Source organism: Salmo trutta, chromosome 19, assembly GCF_901001165.1.
Source record: "Salmo trutta chromosome 19, fSalTru1.1, whole genome shotgun sequence".
Classification (NCBI taxonomy): domain Eukaryota; kingdom Metazoa; phylum Chordata; class Actinopteri; order Salmoniformes; family Salmonidae; genus Salmo; species Salmo trutta.
In genome coordinates, this window is record NC_042975.1 from 46,779,034 (window position 1) to 46,801,110 (window position 22,077).

A 22,077-nucleotide genomic window follows, 5' to 3' on the forward strand; every position below is an offset into this window, starting at 1 on the left:
CCCCACCTCTTTAAGGAATACCTGGGATAGGATAAAGTAATCCTTCTAACCCCCCCCCCTTAAAAGATTTAGATGCACTATTGTAAAGTGGTTGTTCCACTGGATATCATAAGGTGAATGCACCAATTTGTAAGTCGCTCTGGATAAGAGCGTCTGCTAAATGACTTAAATGTAATGTAAATGTAATATTATTTTTGCGATTTTACGAAAGCATTTGATACCGTAAGTCACAATTTTATCTTTGATTGTCTTAAGCATTTGAAGTTTGGGAATTATTTTGGTGATGCTATTAGAACTCTGTATAATGGTGGCAATAGCTGTATCAAACTCTGTCATCGAATATCCTCAAGGTTTAACATTTACAAAGGAATACGACAAGGTTGTCCAATCTCACCTTTTTTATTTTTGTTAGTATCTCAAACCGTATGCTCATTAGTTTATCAAAGTCAATTTGAAGGCATTACATTCCAGGGCAGAGAGATCAAGATATCCCAACTGGCGGATGACACCTAACTTCTCCTCATGGTTAGGGAGGGATTTAAGTCTTCAAGGGAGGGTGTTTTTATCCAAAGCTGAGGGGCTATCTCGTACATCTTTTTTTCATCTATTGACATTCCCAAATCCACTTGCTGTTCCTTAGATAGGCTATTGTACAACTTCATGTGGAAAAACAAGCCACATAAGCTAAAATGAGATGTTATCACCAACAGGGTTTGTGATGGTGGTCTAAATGTCTTAGACTTCACTGTCTTTAATCAGATATCAAAAGTCAACTGGGTTAAAGGATACTTTAAAAAATCCTCTTAGTTTCTGGAATATTGTACCTCATTTTGTTTTTCAGAAGCTCGGAGGTCTTAATTTTGTCCCTATATTGTGAGGAAACGTCCTGTGAAATTGGCGGCTTTTCACAAGCAGGCTTTAATGTGCTGGTCTTTGCTGTATAAACACAACTTTTCACCTCATACATGTTTTATATGGAATAATGGGTCGATATTACATAGAAACAAGATGTTATTTTACCAGAATTGGTTCTCAAAAAACATTGTCCTTGTCAGCCAATTAGTTAGTATTAGTGGAAATCTATTTAGGCGGAGAGAATCTATGGAAAGTTACAACTTTGAGGTTTCAAGCAAGGAATATGACACTGTTATAAAAGCTATACCTAGTGGGATAAAATCTTTACTTCCGGATAATGCATATTTTGGAACATCTCCTATTGTAAGTGATATCGAAGTGAATGGCATAGGTTTACTTGATAAGAATTTTTTATTTTTATTACTGAGGCATATTTTCTACATGAAATATGTAAGGACCAACGCTGGAGACGGGAAGCAAGTACAGGGAGTGAACATTTCATGGAAAATGGACATCAAACAAAACAAGAATAGCATCTGGACGGGGGGAACAAAACGACATGACGACAATAATGCTGACACGGGGAACAAAACTGAGGAACAAACAGATATAGAGGGGGCAATCAACTTTGTGAAGGAGCAGGCGTGACAGAAATCTATTCCTTCTGGTATATTTTGCTGGGCTTCATCATTTGATGTTAACTGGCGCCGAGCTTGGCTCACTCCGCACACATTTATGGTGACCAATAAAGTAAAGGAGATGTCCTTTAAGATTATCCATAGATTCTATCCGTGTAATAGTTTGATTACATATAGCTGATGTAACCAGTGAATGCAGTTTTTGTGAAGTAGAAACTGAATCTATTGAACACTTATTTTGAAATTGTTTACATAGTGAGTTGTTCTGGACTGATGTGAAACTATATCTTGGCAACAAAATGCATACAACCATTGAAATATCTAAGTTTGACATTATTTTACTATACTGATTCCACAATTGAACATCAGTATGTCATAAATCTCTTTATTTTATTAGGAAAAAATGTCATACACAAATCAAAACGTGTGAAGAAAAAGCCCCTTCATTATTTTATGTCATCTGATTTGGAAAACTATTTAGAACCATTAAAACGTATCCAAAACAAAACGTCAAAAAAATGTATTCGCTTCATGTCTGTATTTGAGTTGATACAATGTGTATTTGTATTTTTTTTCATCTCTTCGTTATTTCTTTGCGTAATCCCTCTGGCTGTTCTGTTTTTTGTGTGTTTTGCATGTTAATGTTTAAAAAAAAACATTTAAATGTAAGATGTGAAAATGCACTACGTCATCATGCACAGCCTTTAATCTGCAACAAGTCCTTTTAATGGAAACACCTCTCTGGTGTGAAAATACTCGCATGAAATATTCGCATGAAAATCTGTCGCCAATTGGATGGAAGCCTAGCTGGTGATACAGTACTGAAGTTAATACTTAACTCGATTGTAATTTGTCTTTTTCTCTTGAAACTGCTATAAACTTCTTGCCCAATCAGATACTGGGCTGTATAGGGCAGCATGTGGGGAGCCTATTGAGCAAATCACCCACTCTCGCGACTCACGTTTCCTGGCAAGCTGTGACCATGACCAGATGATCAAGTTCTGGGATATTTCAAGTCTCCGTGACATGACAGTCTGTGACTACCGGAGCGTAAGAAGAATGATAGAAACCTCAAGTCCCTAAGCAAGAAAACCTATGGAGGTGGGGACGTTTTCTTTTCTGGGCTGATGGAGGAGACAGAGGCAGAAAAGGAAGAGAAAGAAGAGGAAAAAGGAGACATTGAGAATGAAAGTGACAGCAACAATTAATAAAATATACTTGTGGAAGTTAAGTCTGTCTTCATGTATTGCCAGATGATGTGATGTGTGCTATTGGTCAAACTCCTGACCGTTGCATCAATTTAAGTCCTCTCAACCGACACTGTTAAAACAGAGGCATCTTGGCAGAGTGAATGCTTTAGATGGCATATACTTGAGTCATAGCCCTGGAGATGAGAACAGTCTGTTTCATCCACTGCTTGCAGAGTATTTTTCTCGTGAAACACAACTCTTCAAAAGTCAATTTAAATCTGGTGCAATCCCAGGCAAAAATATGTTGTGTTCTAAGGTAAAGTAAGGTATGGTAACTATTTTTATGTTCCAAGTTTAGAGGCCTTGTAAATGAGTCCCATAAATGTTGTTGGAGTCTGCCACTAGTGATGAGATATGGTAACTCAGGATTAAGGAAGTTTGAGGCTACTTATAGGGTCAGAGGTCAAGTATCACTGTTCAAAAGGAAATCCCTCTGCCTGGTTTGCAGTAGTATTGTAACGTCTGCTTCCAACTCACACTCTGAACACGTAGATCCCCTGAACGCAGCTCACTTTCCAGCTCACACTCTCAAACACATAGATCCCCTGAACACAGCTCACTCTCCAGATCCAAATCACCTGAATTCTGATCACCTGTATGTCATTATCACACACTATTTAGTTCAGTTCTCTTTGCACCCCATCATTGTGAGGTATTGTTTGTTTTTGTGACACACTTCTATTCGGAGTGCTGGTTTTCCTGTAATTTACTCTTCCTGTGTATGATAGTTTTTGCCTGCCTCACTAATGACGCCTTTTGCCTATTCCCTGCATGTACTTTACTCGATCGGATTTCCTGTTATCAACCTATTGCCCGATCTCCCGGACAACGTTACTAGCCTTTTCCCTGCCTGTACTGTTGCCTTTTTGGACCCCTGTGCATGACCTTCTGCCTAACCCTGGACCCAGCCACCTCACTAATGACGCCTTTTGCCTATTCCCTGCCTGTACTTTACTCAATCGGATTTCCTGTTATCAACCTATTGCCCTGCGCTTGAAACCAGCTCTCTGTCTCCTATCATGTTCATTACAAGTATCTTCTAATGCCTTATTACCAGTCCATTGTAACATGGCATCATGCACATGTCTAATGTACAGCATAAAAATGTATGTCCTATTCTAAAGTATATCAGCACTCATTGGCATCTTGTAAAAATAACCAGGTAAGGTGATGGTCTTGTTCTGTTGATCTTTGAAGACCCTCGTAGTAATAGTAGTGAGGAGAGCACCGCCAGCACAAAATACACATTCCAACAGCTTTGTCTGTTAGAGGCCACAAACTCAAGGATCAACAGGGCAGCAGCATTTTAACAGTCCCATTCATCTCCGTAAGGCTCCCTCATCAGAGAGAGAGGTTGCCTCACCATCTTGGTTTATATGACAGGGCCCAGAATCAATTTAGAAGGTGGCATCGTAAATCTAACTTTCAGTTCCTTTTTCTAATCTATACAGCTCCTTATTTGAGGGCAGTTAAGTTTGACCAATGTTAACTAGAACAGATGTTTCAAGAATGGGGTGTTTTAAGTGGATACAATTATCTCTACTTACAACAAAGGGGCACCTGGAAGTAGACTAAGGTAGTTACTTCTGCCCTAAGGGTGGAGAGAGTAGTGAATGACTAGAGCTGTGATAGTGTGCATACATTTATTTGGGCAAAACACATATACAACAATATTTATGTACACATATGTACAATATGTTCCCAGAGGATAGCACTTAAATTAACTACAACACTTGTTTCCAAAGTTGTCCTCGATGGTAAGAACATCTAATGATGACAAGACCAAACTACAAACAAACCCATCACATTGATTCATACTGACATCCTAAAAAGTACACCTAACCTTAACAATACAAACTAACTCATTGCACATCATTCCAAACTGTAAAAAACAAGTTTTAGTTGCACATCATCCCCATCTCTAACAAAATCCAAGCTGACCAGTAGTAGCAGTAACAAAATGGGGCACAAGGAGGCAATGGAGTGGTTTCACTTAGTTAGACAACCTCCTCCAAATGAAAACCCTTGACTGCTTTTTAAAGCCATTTCTATTATTTGTTTGCTTGATCTCCAAGGGGAGGCTATTCCATAGACAAATGCCTGTATAGAATAGCGTACTCCTCATATTACTGTTTACTCTTGGGATTTTACAAGATACAACATTAGCTCTGGTATTGTAACTGTGCTGGTTAAAGACCATATCTATGTGTTTTTTTTTATTTAACCTGGGGTACAATCATTTATAATTAAGCAATAAGGCTAGAGGGGGTGTGGTATGTGGCGAATATACCACCTAAGGGCTGTTCTTAGCCATGACACAACGCGAAGTGCCTGGATACAGCCCTTAGCCGTGGTATATTGGCCATATACCACAAACCCCTGAGGTGCCTTATTGCTATTATAAACTGGTTACCAACGAAATTAGAGCAGTAAAATAAAATGTTTTGTCATACCCGTGGTATACGGCTGTCAGCCAATCAGCATTCAGGGCTCGCAACCACCCAGTTTTTAATATCAAACATATGATTAGGTAATGACTCCTAACTTTTCCTGGGTTAGTAACAATTTTGGAGAGCTGGGTATGACTTAATCTGATGAGTGGCTGAACCCTTGCCTTGTTTTCTTTGTAACACAGCACAAAGACAGCTGCCGTGATGTTGAGGGGGTACGGACTAGTGAAAGGGACCAAAATGACCCTGCACTGTAATACGTCAGCAATGAGTGTCTTATACTTTCCTCATTGAACAGCACTAATCAGCACTGTTTATTAGCCAACTACTACCGTAATGTGTACGGAATGAGAGACCACAATAGGGCTGTAACACAATTCCCTTGGCTTTAAATAACACATTTCTGTCTCCTGCTGTAACCAGCACAATGACTGTTTTCTTTCCACCCAGCTGAGTTACTCTCTCCAGAGATTAATATATCTATAATAACAAGGGGGACACTCCCTCAGCTGTGGTCGGTGAATGTCTGGTCTCAAATTGAGCTGGATTGTGCCTCATGCTTTCCATGCACATGGGTGCCTGGACCTGGGTAGGAGTTTACTATTAAATCATTACCATGTGTGGATTTCTTTCTGTTACAAATCCCACTGTCTATATTTCTATCTTGTTTACCATTCATACATCCATGTGATGTAATTGTATATTATCAGACTACTAGATTGTCAAATACCCTCCCTCTCACCATTACCTCTCCCAGACACATCATCAAATTCCTTCTCCTATAGTTCTATTTAGCTCAGTGTCATGTTTCTTTCCCAAGGTTTATAAATCTTACATAATGTGAAAGAACGCGGGTTCATTACATTTGGAAATGTTTGTCACACCCGTGTACTATAGATGATAGGCTGTACTTACTTAACCTACATAAATTGGTTGGATCTCAAAGGACTAAATCCTAACATCCCTGCGTTCCATAACACTTTTCAGCCACACAATGTCACACCCATGTAATAACCCTGTAATAAGTTGTCTAATATGAATTTCTGTAACTTTGTGCCATAGACGGAATGGTTGTGTCCTCTTGAATAAGCCCCTTTCTGGTAAGCATCAGCGGGGCCTGCCCCCTGTCTGAGATTTAGATATACATTTCACCGTGGCACTAAGCGTTTCAAACTCACCACTGGAGCAAGGTTCTACACATCGGACTATCATCACCACAGATCAGCAACCAACCCCCTGGAATAAAATAATACGGTCTCGGTTTTACGGGGTTGAGAGTCTCTGAAATATTTGTATTCGGTTCAGCTGCGCACTCGTCAACTGCTGGTAAGTGTCCCGTCTGTTTTGTGCTTAGCGGGTGCTATAAGTTATCGTTAGCTAGCTAAATTGGTTTTGCAACACATATTGATCATCGACTGGATGTTGCTACATTCATGTAAAGGACGGGTCTGGATAAATTCTAGGTGGCTGGTGTACAGGAGCTAGTTAGCAAGAGATACCACTAGCGCTAGGTAGCTAGCTAGTAATGTAACATCGAGGTAGGGGCTCCAATTGGAAACGTGTGGCAAGTTTTATATTAAACCCTAACGTTACAGTCCGACATCATCACACTTGGAAACGTTCCTTACTGGCCACAAAATGGTTTCTGATTGTGAAATGTAGTTTTATTCACTGAATAATTTTCAATGGTTTCTTTTGGTCCTTCTGTACAGATCTCTTAGGCTCACCTTAACACGTACAACTGGCAGCCATATGCCCTTTATAAGTAGTAAATAGTACATCACAGAAATGTATCACAGTACAGTAGCTAGCTATTCTAACCAGACCAAAGTAAAGAATCTTTACATTAGAGGGATGATTAATATCGTTTTTTTGTCATTTCTGGGGTAAAAGTTAGGAATAATGTGGCTTTTGTATCTAGGGGCCAGTTGTGTGTGTGTGTGTGTGTGTGTGTGTGTCCCAGGGAGTTCCATCTGACCACACTGCACATAGAGCCCTCTCTGTGATCTAGAGAGCGTGGCAGAATGGGTGGAGTGAGGTGCAAACTGGCCAAATAGAGGTGGTTTGATTTGCTCCACGGAATTTGCCTTTGGGGAATCCAAGTGGAAATCTTGTAGCTATTGCCATGGCATATTAAGATTTTGCATTGGAATCATTTTTTGTTAGAACACATTTTTTGTTTTGACCAATTCAATATTGAATTTCAAATAGTACAGCACATAAACCCAACGTTTTTTTCTTCCCTTGAGCCTTTGTCAATGATGTGCAGGATACCAGACATTATTGGGAAAGGACAAACTCAAAGGCTTGACTGAAACCATCGGTTGATGCGTTGGTTAGAATCTTTTTTTCTTTTAATGTTTTATTCTTAGCCCAACTGTGTATTTGCTTAGATCCTGTTAAATGGGAAAAGTAGGAAAAATAGCTATTCTATCACAAAAAAAAGAGTATTGGAGACCCCTGTCTTAAGTGCTTGCATTTTCTTTCTTTTGAGAGGGAGAATGGTGGAGGTGAGGAAGATCTGTTGTATTGGGGCTGGCTACGTGGGCGGTCCCACCTGCAGCGTGATAGCCCAAATGTGCCCCGAGGTGACGGTTACCGTGGTGGACGTGAACGAGGACCGCATCCGTGCCTGGAACTCTGATAGCCTTCCCATCTTTGAGGTGAGTGTGAGACGATATTAATACAAGAAACTAACATCAACTGCAGGAAATGACGTAAAACGATTACACATTCATGTCCCAAGTTTCTCACAGAACTGGGCTAACTTGTGTTGGGTCTTTCCAATATTACTAGCTACTAGTGTTGCTGAGTAAAGTCATTCATTTTGGCCACTTGACTTTTGAGCTCCGATTTACACTTTTGACACTTGTGCTCTAACATCTCTCCTTTCTTTCTAGCCTGGACTCCAGGAAGTGGTGGACTCATGCCGCGGGGTCAACCTTTTCTTCTCCACAGACATTGATGAGGCCATAAAAAATGCAGACCTGGTTTTCATATCTGTAAATAATTTTTTTTTCAACACTTTCCCTTCTTTTAATGTCAATGGCTTTCACACAATTTCCTTGAAAGCATTGTTAAGACGAATGGGACTCAGTTTGGCTTTCTTTAATGGTAAGATACAGTGACTGAGATAGATCTATGATTGAATCCACCTTAAACATCTCCCCCTTCCTTTGCCAGGTCAATACGCCTACCAAGACATTTGGGATTGGTAAGGGTCGAGCAGCGGACCTGAAGTACATAGAAGCATGTGCCCGGCGCATTGCTGATGTGTCCATCGGGTGTAAGATTGTTGTAGAGAAAAGCACAGTTCCTGTACGTGCAGCTGAGAGCATCCGCCGCATCTTCAACGCCAACACCAAGAGTAGCTTCAACTTTCAGGTGATTGCAGGGGACAGTGTATCAAACGCCTAAATTCATCGGTCTGCCATGTCATCAGGTCTTATAAGTATGATCTTGTTCTCCTGCAGGTCCTCTCAAACCCAGAGTTTCTTGCTGAGGGAACAGCCATCACAGATCTGAAGAATCCAGACAGGGTATTGATTGGAGGGGATGAGACCCCTGAGGGCCAACATGCTATTGAGGCCCTGCGGAGCATCTATGAGCACTGGGTCCCCAAGAGCAAGATTATCACCACCAACACCTGGTCATCTGAGCTCTCCAAGCTGGTATTAATACCATTTTATGTCCGTCTGTTATATCAGTACAATCTCAGCTCAGCAGCATTACGATCTTAGACACCTCCTCCTGTGATGTTTCCTGCCTTTATTCATTTGCTCACTTCTATCCTTGTTTTTTCCTTTTCCGTGTTTACAGGCAGCCAATGCCTTTCTGGCCCAACGTATCAGTAGCATCAACTCCATCAGTGCCCTGTGCGAGGTAACTGGTGCAGATGTAGAGGAGGTGGCACATGCCATCGGGACAGACCAGAGAATAGGCAGTTGCTTCCTGAAGGCCAGCGTGGGTGAGTGAGAGGGAAGCAAAGCTGGAGTGGTTGACTCGTGGGCCAGTATTAGTTGATGGTCGGATGAGACGATTGGATGACTGAGGGATTGGGTTTCAGTTATGAACTACTGGGAATTGAGTGGGTGAGTTTAGTCATGATACAATCTGTGTTTGTTTCACAGGATTTGGTGGCAGCTGTTTCCAGAAGGATGTCCTCAATCTTGTGTACCTATGCGAGGTGCTAAACCTACCCGAGGTTGCAAGATACTGGCAACAGGTGTGCTTCTTTTTTCATCAACTCAAAGTAGTGCAATACAGAACTTCTCATTTCAAAATAAATTCCTGTAATTGTCTCTCGCAAACACTGTTTTACAGTCAGTAAAATATCACAATGGCAAAAATGTGGAACATCCAAATGTTGTCTCTCCCAGGTTATAGAGATAAACGATTACCAGCGAAAACGATTCTCTTCGCGGATAATCAGCTGCCTCTTCAACACAGTGACGGACAAGAAGATAGCCTTGCTAGGATTCGCTTTCAAGAAAGACACAGGCGATACAAGGTATGGGGGGGCATTTAAAACCTTTCTCTGCTTACATCCAACGTTCTCAGAGCACATTTTTTTCTGCTTCCCCCTCCAAGGCTATCCTTGTGTGTATTTTGTTTTCAGGGAATCCTCTAGTATCTACATCAGTCGTTACCTGCTGGAGGAGGGAGCCTGTCTACACATCTATGACCCCAAGGTTAAAGCGCAGCAGATCATGCACGACCTGACTCAGCCCACACCCTCAGAAAGACATGACCCCGCCACAGGTAGCCACAGTATTCTGTGTTCTTTGTGTAAATTAATAGTATAGTAAATCAACAAGCAGATTCTAACATTAGGGTGATTCCATGACAGCAGGCCCCAAAAATATTTTTGGGCATCTCAGATTGTTCTGGCAATTCTCACATAGAAACTTAATTGGGATGAAGGATGTTTGATATGCCTTTTACAGTTGTAAGACAAACCATATTTTTTTTAATCACGATAAAGTGGCCATTTTAGGCCCTTTTTCAGAAAGTATTCTTGACCTGTTCCACATTTTGTTGTTACAGCCCGAATTCAAATTGGATTAAATATGTATTTTTTTTCTCACCCGTCTACACACACTACCCCATAATGACAAAGTGAAAACATGTTCTTAGACATTTCTGCAAATGTATTGAAAATGAAATACAGAAATATCTAATTTACCTAAGTCTTCACACCCCTGAGTCAATACTTTGTAGAAGCATCGTTGGCAGCGTTTACAGCTGTGAGTCTTTTTGGGTAAGACTTTTTGGGTAAAACTGGATTGTACAGTATTTTCCCATTATTCTTTAAAAAAAAAATATTCAAGCTCTGTCAAGTTGATTGTTGATCATTGCTAGACAGTGATTTTCAAGTCATGCCATAGATTTTCAAGCCGATTTAAGTAAAAACTTTAACTAGGCCCTTTAACGTTGTCTTGGTAAGCAACTCTAGTGTAGATTTGGCCATGTGTTTTAGGTTATTGTCCTGCTGAAAGGTGAATTAGTCTCCCAGTGTTTGTTAGAAAGCAGACTGAACCAGGTTTTCCTCTTGGATTTTGACTGTGCTTAGCGTTATTCCATTTTTTTTCATCCTAAATAACGTCCTTGCCGATAACAAGCATACCCATAACATGATGCAGCCTCAACCATGCTTGAAAATATGAAGGGTGGTACTACTCAGTGATGTGTTGGATTTGCCCCAAACATAATGCTTTGTACTCTCTTGGTGATTTGCTGAATGTGCAATCCTACATGAGTGCTGTGATTGGTTAATGACCTATAATATCAATGTATATGTATTTTTTATTTAACCTTTAATTTAATTAGGCAAGTCAGTAAAGAACAAATTCTTATTTACAACAATGGCCTAGGAACAGTGGGTTAACTGCCTTGTTCAGGGGCAGAATGACATATTTTTACCTTGTCAACTCGGGGATTCGATCCAGCAACCTTTTGGTTACTGGCCCAATGCTCTAACCACTAGCCTACCTATAAAATGTATAATTTCTTTTAAAAGTAGCTGAGTGCCAATTCTGGAAATGTGATGTGTTTTGAAGAATATATTGTTCCAACTTCCAAACAATGTCTAAAAAATAAACAAAATCAAGAAGGGTACTTTTGAGATATAAATAATAATATTTTTTTTATGTTGAATACATTTGTGAATGTTTTTCTTTTTGCACACTATAAGGAGCATAATGACACCAATGTTGGCTTTACCATGTACAGTTCACGGATCATAGGGTCTCACAGGAGGCAAGTATAGGTCTAGAAAGGGCCTAAAATGGCCACTTTCATTGTGATTTTCTCAAAAATGGTTTCTGATATAAATGTAAAAAGCATGTTAAACATACTTCTTCCCAATTACGTTCTTATGTCCCCCTGAGAATTGACAGAACAATCTGTGATACCCCCCCAAAAAATGTTTTGGGGGGGGCTATGCTGGCGTGGGCATTTTTCCTTTGCCAAGATAATCCATCCACCTGACAGGTGTGGCATATCAAGAAGCTGATTAAACAGCATGCTCATTACACAGGTGCACCTTGTGCTGGGGACAATAAATGGCCACTCTAAAATGTGCAGTTTTGTCACACAACACAATGCCACAGATCTCTGCAGTTTTGAGGGAGTGTGCAATTTCGCATGATGACTGCGAGAATTTCCACCAGAGCTGTTGCCAGAGAATTTAATGTTAATTTCTCTACCATAAGCCGCCTCCAACGTCATTTTAGAGAATTTGGCAGTACATCCAACTGGCCTCATAACCGCAGACCACGTGTAACCACGCCAGCCCGGGACATCCATATCCGGCTAATTCAACTGAGTATTTCTGTCTGTAATGAAGCCCTTTTGTGGGGAGAAACTCATTCTGATTGGCCGGGCCAAGTGGGTGGGCCTATGCCCTCCCATGCCCAGCCATAGCTGCACCCCAGCCCAGTCATGTGAAATCCATAGATTAGGGTCTAATGAATTTATTTAAATTGACTGATTTCCTTATATGAACTGTAACGCAGTAAAATCTTTGAATTTTTACATTTATATTTTTGTTCAGTATAAGTTTATTGAATACATGTTGATATTTCAATGGGTGTACTGTTCTCTCTGCATTAGGTTTTGGTTGCCATACATAACTGGGGACTTATTTTGCTCATTCTAATGAGATGGGATGAATGTTTGTTATATAACTGCTTGAAAAAAGTAGATTTTATATTTATCTGCATGAATTAAACTTGGTTTATACTCTCTCGTCCTAGTTTCTCGTCTAGTCACCATCGTCACCGACCCGTACAAGGCTTGTGAGAACGCCCATGCAATTGTCATCTGCACAGAGTGGGATATGTTCACGGTGTGTATTTTAATTTTTGAAGCTAGTCACTCATCAATTACTGACATCAAATGGCAAGGAGATGACTGACCACACAGATATTTTGGTGGCAATGATAATTACATACGTAGTTGCATTGGACTGTACATGGATTAAAGGGAGCTCTCAATGTAAACCATAGAGTCCATATTTGTACTGCAGGAGCTGGACTATGAGAAGATCTATAAAGCCATGCTGAAACCTGCCTTCATCTTTGACGGTAGAAGGATCTTGGACAGCTTGCACGACCAACTCCAGCATATCGGCTTCCAGGCAAGTAACCACAACCACAGTAAACACTATCTAGGAATCTGATGAGGTAATGGCTTTAATATGAAAACACCCTAGGCACAAACAAAGGAGTTGTTTTTGCTTTTGGAAGGCTGCACTGACAAAAAGCCAAAAGATCCATTTGTAGCAGCTCCTCTAATTAGTATTTGAGAAATGTCGAGTAATGGACAGTCCAGTAGTTTCCCAAGTAATTGTTTTTTTTTTCCAGGTGGAGACTATTGGGAAAAGAGTTAACCAGAGGATCCACTTCACTGCCATTGAGGACAAGTCAGAAATAGACCAACAGCAACCATTGAAGAAGATCAAACTATGAAGTGTGCTTTTGGGACAGGAGTGACAGAGCCAGCTCAGTGCAGTAATATATTAAACCAAGTTATCATTTTTTATGTAATATTAAATCAGTGGGAGGGCTAGGCGGTATACCGTATTTTACTATATACACACCAGTATTGATGCACGGACCGGTTATTTGATTGAATATAAGTTTCGTAATGGTTAGGTTGTTACGAATGCACTGATATAAGTGGACGCACGTTGCATTTTGGAAACGTTTTAGCATGGACATTGCCTTTGAGGGCCTTTCCCCCATTTTAAAGTAGTCAGGGATCTCTATGAGTTGGGAGCAATCAGCCAATGAAGAAGATCATTGACTACTTTAAAATAGAGAGAGCCTCAATGGCATTGCCCTCGCTGTCACAGATACTATAATGAACAGATAAAATGATGAGTCCTATCCATCTCTATGGCCTGCTGTTCACACGCATATTTGCCCTCTCATTTGCAAGAAAGGTCCCACCTGATCTCACCTCCTCCCGCCTGCCTTCCATCTTTGAGGACGTGTATTTCCGTTGTTAGAGCGGTCACTTGACTATCTTGTCAATATAATGCCACGTGCATCCACTTATATCAGTAAATTTGTAACAACCTAAACGATACAAAACTTCTATTAGATCGAATAAGCCTACCGTAATTAGACACTCATAGACTTCTATACATAAAAGGGCTTATCTCATGCGGACAAATGTTGGGTAGAGTAAATCTTCTCGCTTCACCTCTTCCTCTTTGCTTTCACTCTGTCCGCATGGTCAGATGCAATGAGGTGTTGGGGACAATGATGCTGATTTATTATTTTGCTTCTTAATATACAGTGCATTCGGAAAGTATTCAGCCCCCTTGACTTTTTCCACATTTTGTTGTTACAGCCTTATTCTAAAATTGATTAAATTGTTTTTCTTCTTCATCAATCTACACACAATACCCCATAATGACAAAGCAAAAACAGGGTTTTAAAAATATCATATTTACATAAGTATTCAGACCCTTTACTCAGTACTTTGTTGAAGCACCCTTGGCAGCTATTACAGCCTCAAGTCTACTGGTTAGGATGCTACAAGCTTGGCACACCTGTATTGTGTGAGTTTCTCCCTTTCCTCTCTGCAGATCCTCTCAAGCTCTGTCAGGTTAGATGGGGAGCGTTGCTGCACAACTATTTTCAGGTCTCTCCAGAGATGTTAGATTGGGTTCAAGTCTGGGATCTGGCTGGGCCACTCAAGGACATTCAGAGACTTATCCCGAAGCCACTTCTGCGTTTTCTTGGTTGTGTGCTTAGGGTTGTTGGAAGGTGAACCTTCTCCCCAGTCTGAGGTCCTGAGCGCTCTGGAGCAGGTTTACATCAAGGATCTCTCTGTACTTTGCTCCGTTCATCTTTGCCTCGATCCTGACTAGTCTCCTTGTCCTTGCCACTGAAATCATCCCCACAGCTTAATGCTGCTAACACCATGCTTCACTGTAGGGATGGTGCCAGATTTCCTCCAGATGTGACACTTGGCATTCAGGCCAATGAGTCCAATCTTGGTTTCATCAAACCAGAGAATCTTGTTTCTCATGGTTTGAGAGTCTTTAGGTGCCTTTTGGCAAACTCCAAACGGGCTGTAGAAACATCTCAAGGATGATCAATGGAAACAGGATGCACCTGAGTTCAATATCGAGTCTCATAGCAAAGGGTCTGAATACTTATGTAAATAAGGTCTATTTTTTTGCAAACATTTCTAAAAACCTGTTTTCGCTTTGTCATTATGGGGTATTGTGTGTAGATTGCTGAGAATTAAACATATTTAATACATTTTAGAATAAGGCTGTATAACCTTACAAAATGTGGAAAAATTCAAGGGGTCTGAATACTTTACAAAGGCACTGTTAATCCAAAAGTGTTCAATTATTACCCTATTAGTTTGTGTATCTTACTGTCTGTCACGCCGGTATAAAGGATTTGGAGACCGGTGCAGGAATACACAATATGGGTTTTTAATACACCCAAAACAAACACGTATACAAAAACACTGGGCTGTACCCAAAGAAAAGAGCGAGGGTAAACCTCGCTGAACGACACAGGACGATACCCGTAATACACAATATATAAAGCTTGCAGCATAACAGCTGCACCAACGCATAGGTACTCGCACCACCAACGGACATGGGAACAATAACCGACAAAGACCGAGGGAACAGAGGGCACATATATAACATACTAATCAGGGGAAATGGGAACCAGGTGTGTGTAATCAGACAAGACAGTCGGGTGTTGATGATAATGAATCCTGTTCAGTGAAGCCTAGAAAGCCGGTGACGTAGACCTCCATAACTGGTGAACAGAATGAGCATCAGTTCTGTTCACAATCATCAATGAGCACATCGCGCACAGTACCCCCCCCCCGACGCGCAGCAAGACGACACCGGCCTCGGGGACAACCACAGGGGCGCGGGGCGGGTCGGTCTCGGTGCCGATGGTGAAAATCCCTGGTCAGTGACGTGTCCAGGATGTCCACCGCAGGAAACCAGCATCCCTCCCTGTCGATGAGGTACTGGTGCCTCCCACCCGACGCCTCGAACCAGGACCTCCCAGACCGAGTACGCCGGACCTCCCTCGATGTCCAGAGGAGGAGGCGGGGCGTCACTGGGTCCAGCCTCAGCGAGGGGACCAGGCACCACTGGCCTGAGGAGCAACACATGAAAGGTCGGGTTAATGCGGTAATTAACAGGGAGTTGTAAATGGTACTTTACCTCATTAACCCTCATCAGGACTTTAAACGGCCCCACAAACCGCGGGCTCAGCTTCCGGCAGGGTAGGCGGAGGAGCAGATTCCGGGTGGAGAGCCAGACCCGGTCGCTTATGGAGAAGACCGGCGCCTCACTGCGGTGGCGGTCGGCCTCTACTTCCGGCGCCGACAAAGATGGCCGCCTCGCTTCGCGTTCCTAGGAAACTATGCAGTATTTCGCTTTTTTATGTGTTATTTCTTACATTGTTACACCAGGTAATCTTAGGTTTTACTACATACAGTCGGGAGGTACTATTGGATATAAGAGCAACGTCAACTCACCAACATTACGACCAGATATACGACTTTCCCGAAGTGGATCCTCTGTTTGGCTGACCACCCAGGACAATAGATCGGATCCCAGCCGGCGAGCCAAAACAACGGCGTCGTAGAAGAAGGGGCAGACGGAGCGGTCTTCTGGTCAGGCTCCGTAGACGGGCACATCGCGCACCGCTCCCGAGCATACTACTCGCCAATGTCCAGTCTCTTGACAACAAGGTAGACGAAATCCGATCAAGGGTAGCATTCCAGAGAGACATCCGAGACTGTAACGTTCTTTGCTTCACGGAAACATGGCTCACTCGAGACGCTATCGGAGTCGGTACAGCCACCTGGTTTCTTCACGCATTGCACCGACAGAAACAAGTATCTCTCTGGTAAGAAGAAGGGTGGGGGTGTATGCCTTATGATTAACGAGACGTGATCGTTAATAGGTGTGATCATAGGTGTGATCATAACAACATACAGGAACTCAAGTCATTTTGTTCACCTGACTTAGAATTCCTCACTATCAAATGCCGACCGCATTATCTACCAAGAGAATTCTCTTTGATTATAATCACAGCCGTGTATATCCCCCCCAAGCAGACACATCGACGGCCCTGAAAGAACTTCATTGGACTCTATGTAAACTGGAAACCACATATCCTGAGGCTGCATTTATTGTAGCCGGGGATTTTAACAAGGCTAATCTGAAAACAAGGCTCTCCAAATTCTATCAGCTTATCGGTTGTGCTACCAGGGGTAGCAAAACCCTAGACCACTGTTATTCTAACTTCTGCGACGCATATAAGGCCCTCCCCCGCCCTTCCTTTTAGAAAAGCTGATACGACTCCATTTTGTTGCTCCCAGCCTATATATAGACAGAAACTAAAACAGGAAGCTCCCGCCCTCAGGTCTGTTCAACGCTGGTCCGACCAATCGGATTCCACGCTTCAAGATTGCTTCGATCACGTGGACTGGGATATGTTCTGCATTGTTACGAACAACAACATTGACGAATACGCTGACTCGGTGTGCGAGTTCATTAATAAGTGCATCGGTGATGTCGTACCAACAGCGTCTATTAAAACATTCCCCAACCAGAAACCGTGGATTGATGGCAGCATTCGCGCAAAACTGAACGCGCGAACCACTGCTTTTAATCAGGGCAAAGTGACCGGAAACATGATCGAATACAAACAGTGTAGCTACTCCCTCCGCAAGGCAATCAAACAAGCTAAGCCTCAGTACAGAGACAAAGTGGAGTCGCAATTCAACGGCTTAGACACGAGAGGTATGTGGCAGGGTCTACAGTCAATCACGGACTACAAAAGGAAAAACCAGCCCCGTCGCGGATCATGATGCCTTGCTCCCAGACAGACTAAACAAGTTTTTGCTCGCTTTAAGGACAATACAGTGCCTCTAACACGGCCCGCTACCAAAACCTGCGGGCTCTCCTTCACTGCAGCCAACGTGAGTAAAACATTTAAACGTGTTAACCCTCGCAAGGCTGCAGGCCCAGACGGCATCCCCGGCCGCGTCCTCAGAGCATGCGCAGACCAGCTGGCTGGTGTGTTTACAGACATATTCAATCAATCCTTATCCCAGTCTGCTGTCCCCACATGTTTCAAGAGGGCCACCATTGTTCCTGTTCCCAAGAAAGTTAAGGTAACTGAGCTAAATAACTACCGCCCTGTAGCACTCACTTCCGTCATCATGAAGTGCTTTGAGAGACTAGTCAAGGACCATATCACCTCCACCCTACCTGACACCCTAGACCCACTCCAATTTGCTTACCGACACAATAGGTCCACAGACGACGCAATCACCATCACAATGCACACTGCCCTAACCCATCTGGACAAGAGGAATACCTATGTAAGAATGCTGTTCATCGATTACAGCTCAGCATTTAACACCATAGTACCCTCCAAACTCGTCATTAAGCTCGAGACCCTGGGTCTCGACACCGCCCTGTGCAACTGGGTCCTGGACTTCCTGATGGGCCGCCCCCAGTTGGTGAGGGTAGGTAACAACATCTCCACCCCGTTGATCCTCAACACTGGGTCCCCACAAGAGTGCGTTTTCAGCCCTCTTCTGTACTCCCTGTTCACCCACGACTGCGTGGCCATGCACGTATCCAACTCAATCGTCAAGTTTGCAGACGACACTACAGTGGTAGGCTTGATTACCAACAACGACGAGACCGCCTACAGGGAGGAGGTGAGGGCCCTCGGAGTGTGGTGTCAGGAATATAACCACGCACTCAATGTCAACGAAACAAAAGAGATGATCGTGGACTTCAGGAAACAGCAGAGGGAGCAGCCCCCTATCCACATCGAAGGGACAGTAGTGGAGAGGGTGGAGACTTTTAAGTTCCTCGGCGTACACATCACGGACAAACTGAAATGGTCCACCCACACAGACAGCGTGGTGAAGAAGGCGCAGCAGCGCCTCTTCAACCTCAGGAGGCTGAAGAAATTCGGCTTGTCACCAAAAACACTCACAAACTTTTACAGATGCACAATCGAGAGCATCCTGTCGGGCTGTATCACCGCCTGGTACGGCAGCTGCTCCGCCCATAACCGGAAGGCTCTCCAGAGGGTAGTGAGGTCTGCACAACGCATCACCGGGTGCAAACTACCTGCCCTCCAGGACACCTACACCACCCGATGTCACAGGAAGGCCAAAAAGATCATCAAGGACAGCAACCACCCGAGCCACTGCCTGTTCACCCCGCTAACATCCAGAAGGCGAGGTCAGTACAGGTGCATCAAAGCTGGAACCGAGAGACTGAAAGAAGCTGTTTATCTCAAGGCCATCAGACTGTTAAACAGCCATCACTAACATTGAGTGGCTGCTGCCAACATACTGACTCAACTCAAGCCACTTTAATAATGGGAAAATTGATGTAATCAATTTATCACTTGCCACTTTATATTATTTATATTAGATAATGTTTACATAACCTACATTATTCATCTCATATGTATATACTGTACTCTATACCATCTACTGCATCTTGCCATCCTGATGTAATATATCACTAGCCACCTTAAACAATGCTGCTTTATATGTTTTCATACCCTACAATACTCATCTCATATGTATATACTGTACTCCATACCATCTATTACATCTTGCCTATGCCGTTCGGCCATCACTCATTTATATATTTTTATGTACACATTCGTATTCATTCCTTTACACTTGTGTGTTCAAGGTAGTTGTTGTGGAATTGGTAGATTACTTGTTAGATATTACTGCATGGTCGGAACTAGAAGCACAAGCATTTCGCTACACTTGCATTAACACCTGCATGTGACAAATAACATTTGATTTGATTTGTTCCTTGTGCCGACGCACGGCGTTCCAGATCTCCTCAGCGCGCCGAAACCACTCGTCCACCGCAGGAGCCTCAGTCTGGCTCGGATGCCAAGGTGCCAGGGCCGGCTGATACCCCAACACACACTGGAAAGGAGTGAGGTTAGTGGAGGAGTGGCGGAGGGAATTCTGCGAGTACTCCGCCCAAGGTAGAAAATCCGCCCACTCCCCTGGCTGATCCTGACAGTAGCACCGCAGGAACCTGCCCACCTCCTGGTTGACCCTCTCCACCTGCCCATTTGCTTGAGGCCGATACCCGGAGGTGGGACTGACCGTGACCCCCAGGCGTTCCATTAACGCCTTCTATACCCGTGAGGTGAACTGAGGGCCACGATCTGACACAATATCCTCCGGGATCCCGTAGTGCCGGAAGACGCGCGTAAAAAGGGCCTCCACGTTTTGCATGGCCGACGGAAACCCAGGCAGAGGAAGGAGGCGACAAGCTTTGGAAAACCGGTCCAAAACGACGAGAATGGTGGTGTTCCCCTGGGAGGGGGGGGGGAGATCAGTGACAAAGTCCACCGAGAGGTGAGACCAGGGTCGTTGTGGAACCGGCAGGGGAAGGAGGTTTCCATAAGGGAGGTGTCTGGGTGTCTTTGACTGAGCACAGATGGAGCAAGAAGAGATGTAAACCCGGACGTCCCTAGCCAAGGTGGGCCACCAGTACTTCTCCGTTAGGCAGGCGATGGTACGGCCTATCCCAGGATGACCCGACACATGCGCCGTGTGCGCCCGGGAAAGGAGGCGGTCCCGCACACCTGTGGGTATGTAGGCGTGGTTCTCCGGGCACTGTGCAAGTGTGGGTTCCGTACGCTGAGTCTGCCGTATGTCGGCGTCCACGTTCCATACCACTGGCGCGATGATGCGGAACGTCTCCTCTCCCTGAGACAGGGCGTCCACCTTCACATTCTTCGGGCCTGGCCTATAGGAAATCGTGAATTGGAACCTGGCGAAGAATAGAGCCCACCTGGAATGTGTCGGGTTTAGCCTCTTCGCTGCCCTGATGTACTCCTGCTTAACATATAGATAATGCTCCAACCGTCTTCTCAGCACAGACCTGACTAATGAGACATGCTGGACGCGGTCAGCAGAATAGACCATAATGTCATCTATATAGACCACTACGCCCCGTCCCAGCATGTCCCGAAACAGTTTGTTGATAAGGGCTGGAAGACTGAAGGAGCATTAGACAGGCCAAAGGGCATTACGAGATACTCGTAATGACCCATGGTCGTGGAAAAAGCAGTCTTCCATTCATCACCTGCACGAATGCGTACCAGATTGTAGGCGTTCTTCAAGTCCAGCTTCGTGAAGTACTGCGCCCCATGCATTTGTTCGATGATGCTTGGGATAAGGGGTAAAAGATAGCTGAACTTGATGGTGGCCTTGTTCAGTGTTCGATAATCAATGCAGGGGTGCAGTCCCCCATCTTTCTTCTTGGCAAAAAAGAAGCTTGAGGAGGCTGGTGACTTAGAGGGGCAGATAAAACTCTGCTGGAGACTCCTGTACACAGGTCTCCATGGCCTCGAACTCCGCATAGGAGAGGGGATAGACATGTCCTCTCGGGAGGGCTGCGTCAGACAACAGGTCAATGGCACAGTCCCAGGGGCGATGGGGAGGCAGGCGTGTAGCCTAGGTCTTTGAGAAAACCCGGTGCAGATCCTGGTACTCCTCCGGTGAATCCACTTGAGGAGCACAGTCCAGTACCGGGGGGATCCGTGACACTGTCTGCAAACAGCTAGTTGGTCTTGTCTTAGCAAGTTGTTGCAAAAATAAATTGTGTTAGCTGGCTAGCTAAATGTACAAAGAATCAGGGCAAACTTAGCTAGCTAATACAGACTGATACCAGTGCTGGTGTAGGCCTAGATTAGCATGTTGTTTGTGCAACGGTATCTTCTAAAGCAGAGGAATAGGCAAAGCATTAATATTTTCGCTTGCGCTAGCTAGCTACATGGAGTAAGAGAAAACATGTAATGTAACATCTAATTAGGGTCCCTTGGGAAACGCTCACGAAAATTCCTCCATGGCTTTTTCATTCGTTGTCATGTCAAATGACAATGTATTAAAAATGCTGCCCACTATATTCCTAAAATATAATTAGAATCATTCATTTTCAATAATTCGAACAGTTCACCAGTTAATTAGGCCTAGATTTTTTTCCCCCATATCATGCAGCGGGGGAGAATGGAGAAAGCCCCAATTAAATCACGTATAATTTATGTTATGCCACCCTAGGGTCATAAACTACTCATAAAGCATATTTATAAATGTTTATAAATCAAAATAATAAATACTGTCAAAATACTGTTAAAAAATTTTTTTGTATATATATATATATATAGTGATATTACTTTTTGGTCATATCGCCCAGCCCTAATTAGTCATTTCAGCACCCTCATCAACTTGATATGGTGACTTGAAACAAATAATTATGTCAGCTACAATGAAAGAAGCCTGAGAGAATGCTTCGAAGTTACGGTTGAGGAC

General features: G+C 43.4%; 1 protein-coding gene across 1 annotated transcript; it reads left to right on the forward strand.

The window, feature by feature from the left end:
- Positions 1 to 6,019: 6,019 nt before the first annotated feature.
- On the forward strand, positions 6,020 to 13,263 carry LOC115154812 (UDP-glucose 6-dehydrogenase-like). Its single transcript, XM_029701413.1, has 12 exons — positions 6,020 to 6,519; positions 7,690 to 7,856; positions 8,094 to 8,195; positions 8,377 to 8,577; positions 8,667 to 8,864; positions 9,013 to 9,160; positions 9,324 to 9,418; positions 9,573 to 9,703; positions 9,812 to 9,954; positions 12,450 to 12,541; positions 12,722 to 12,832; positions 13,059 to 13,263. The coding sequence occupies exons 2-12, from the start codon at positions 7,695 to 7,697 to the stop codon at positions 13,161 to 13,163; spliced, it is 1,488 nt and encodes a 495-aa protein (XP_029557273.1). The 5' UTR covers positions 6,020 to 6,519; positions 7,690 to 7,694; the 3' UTR covers positions 13,164 to 13,263.
- The last annotated feature ends 8,814 nt before the right edge of the window (positions 13,264 to 22,077 follow it).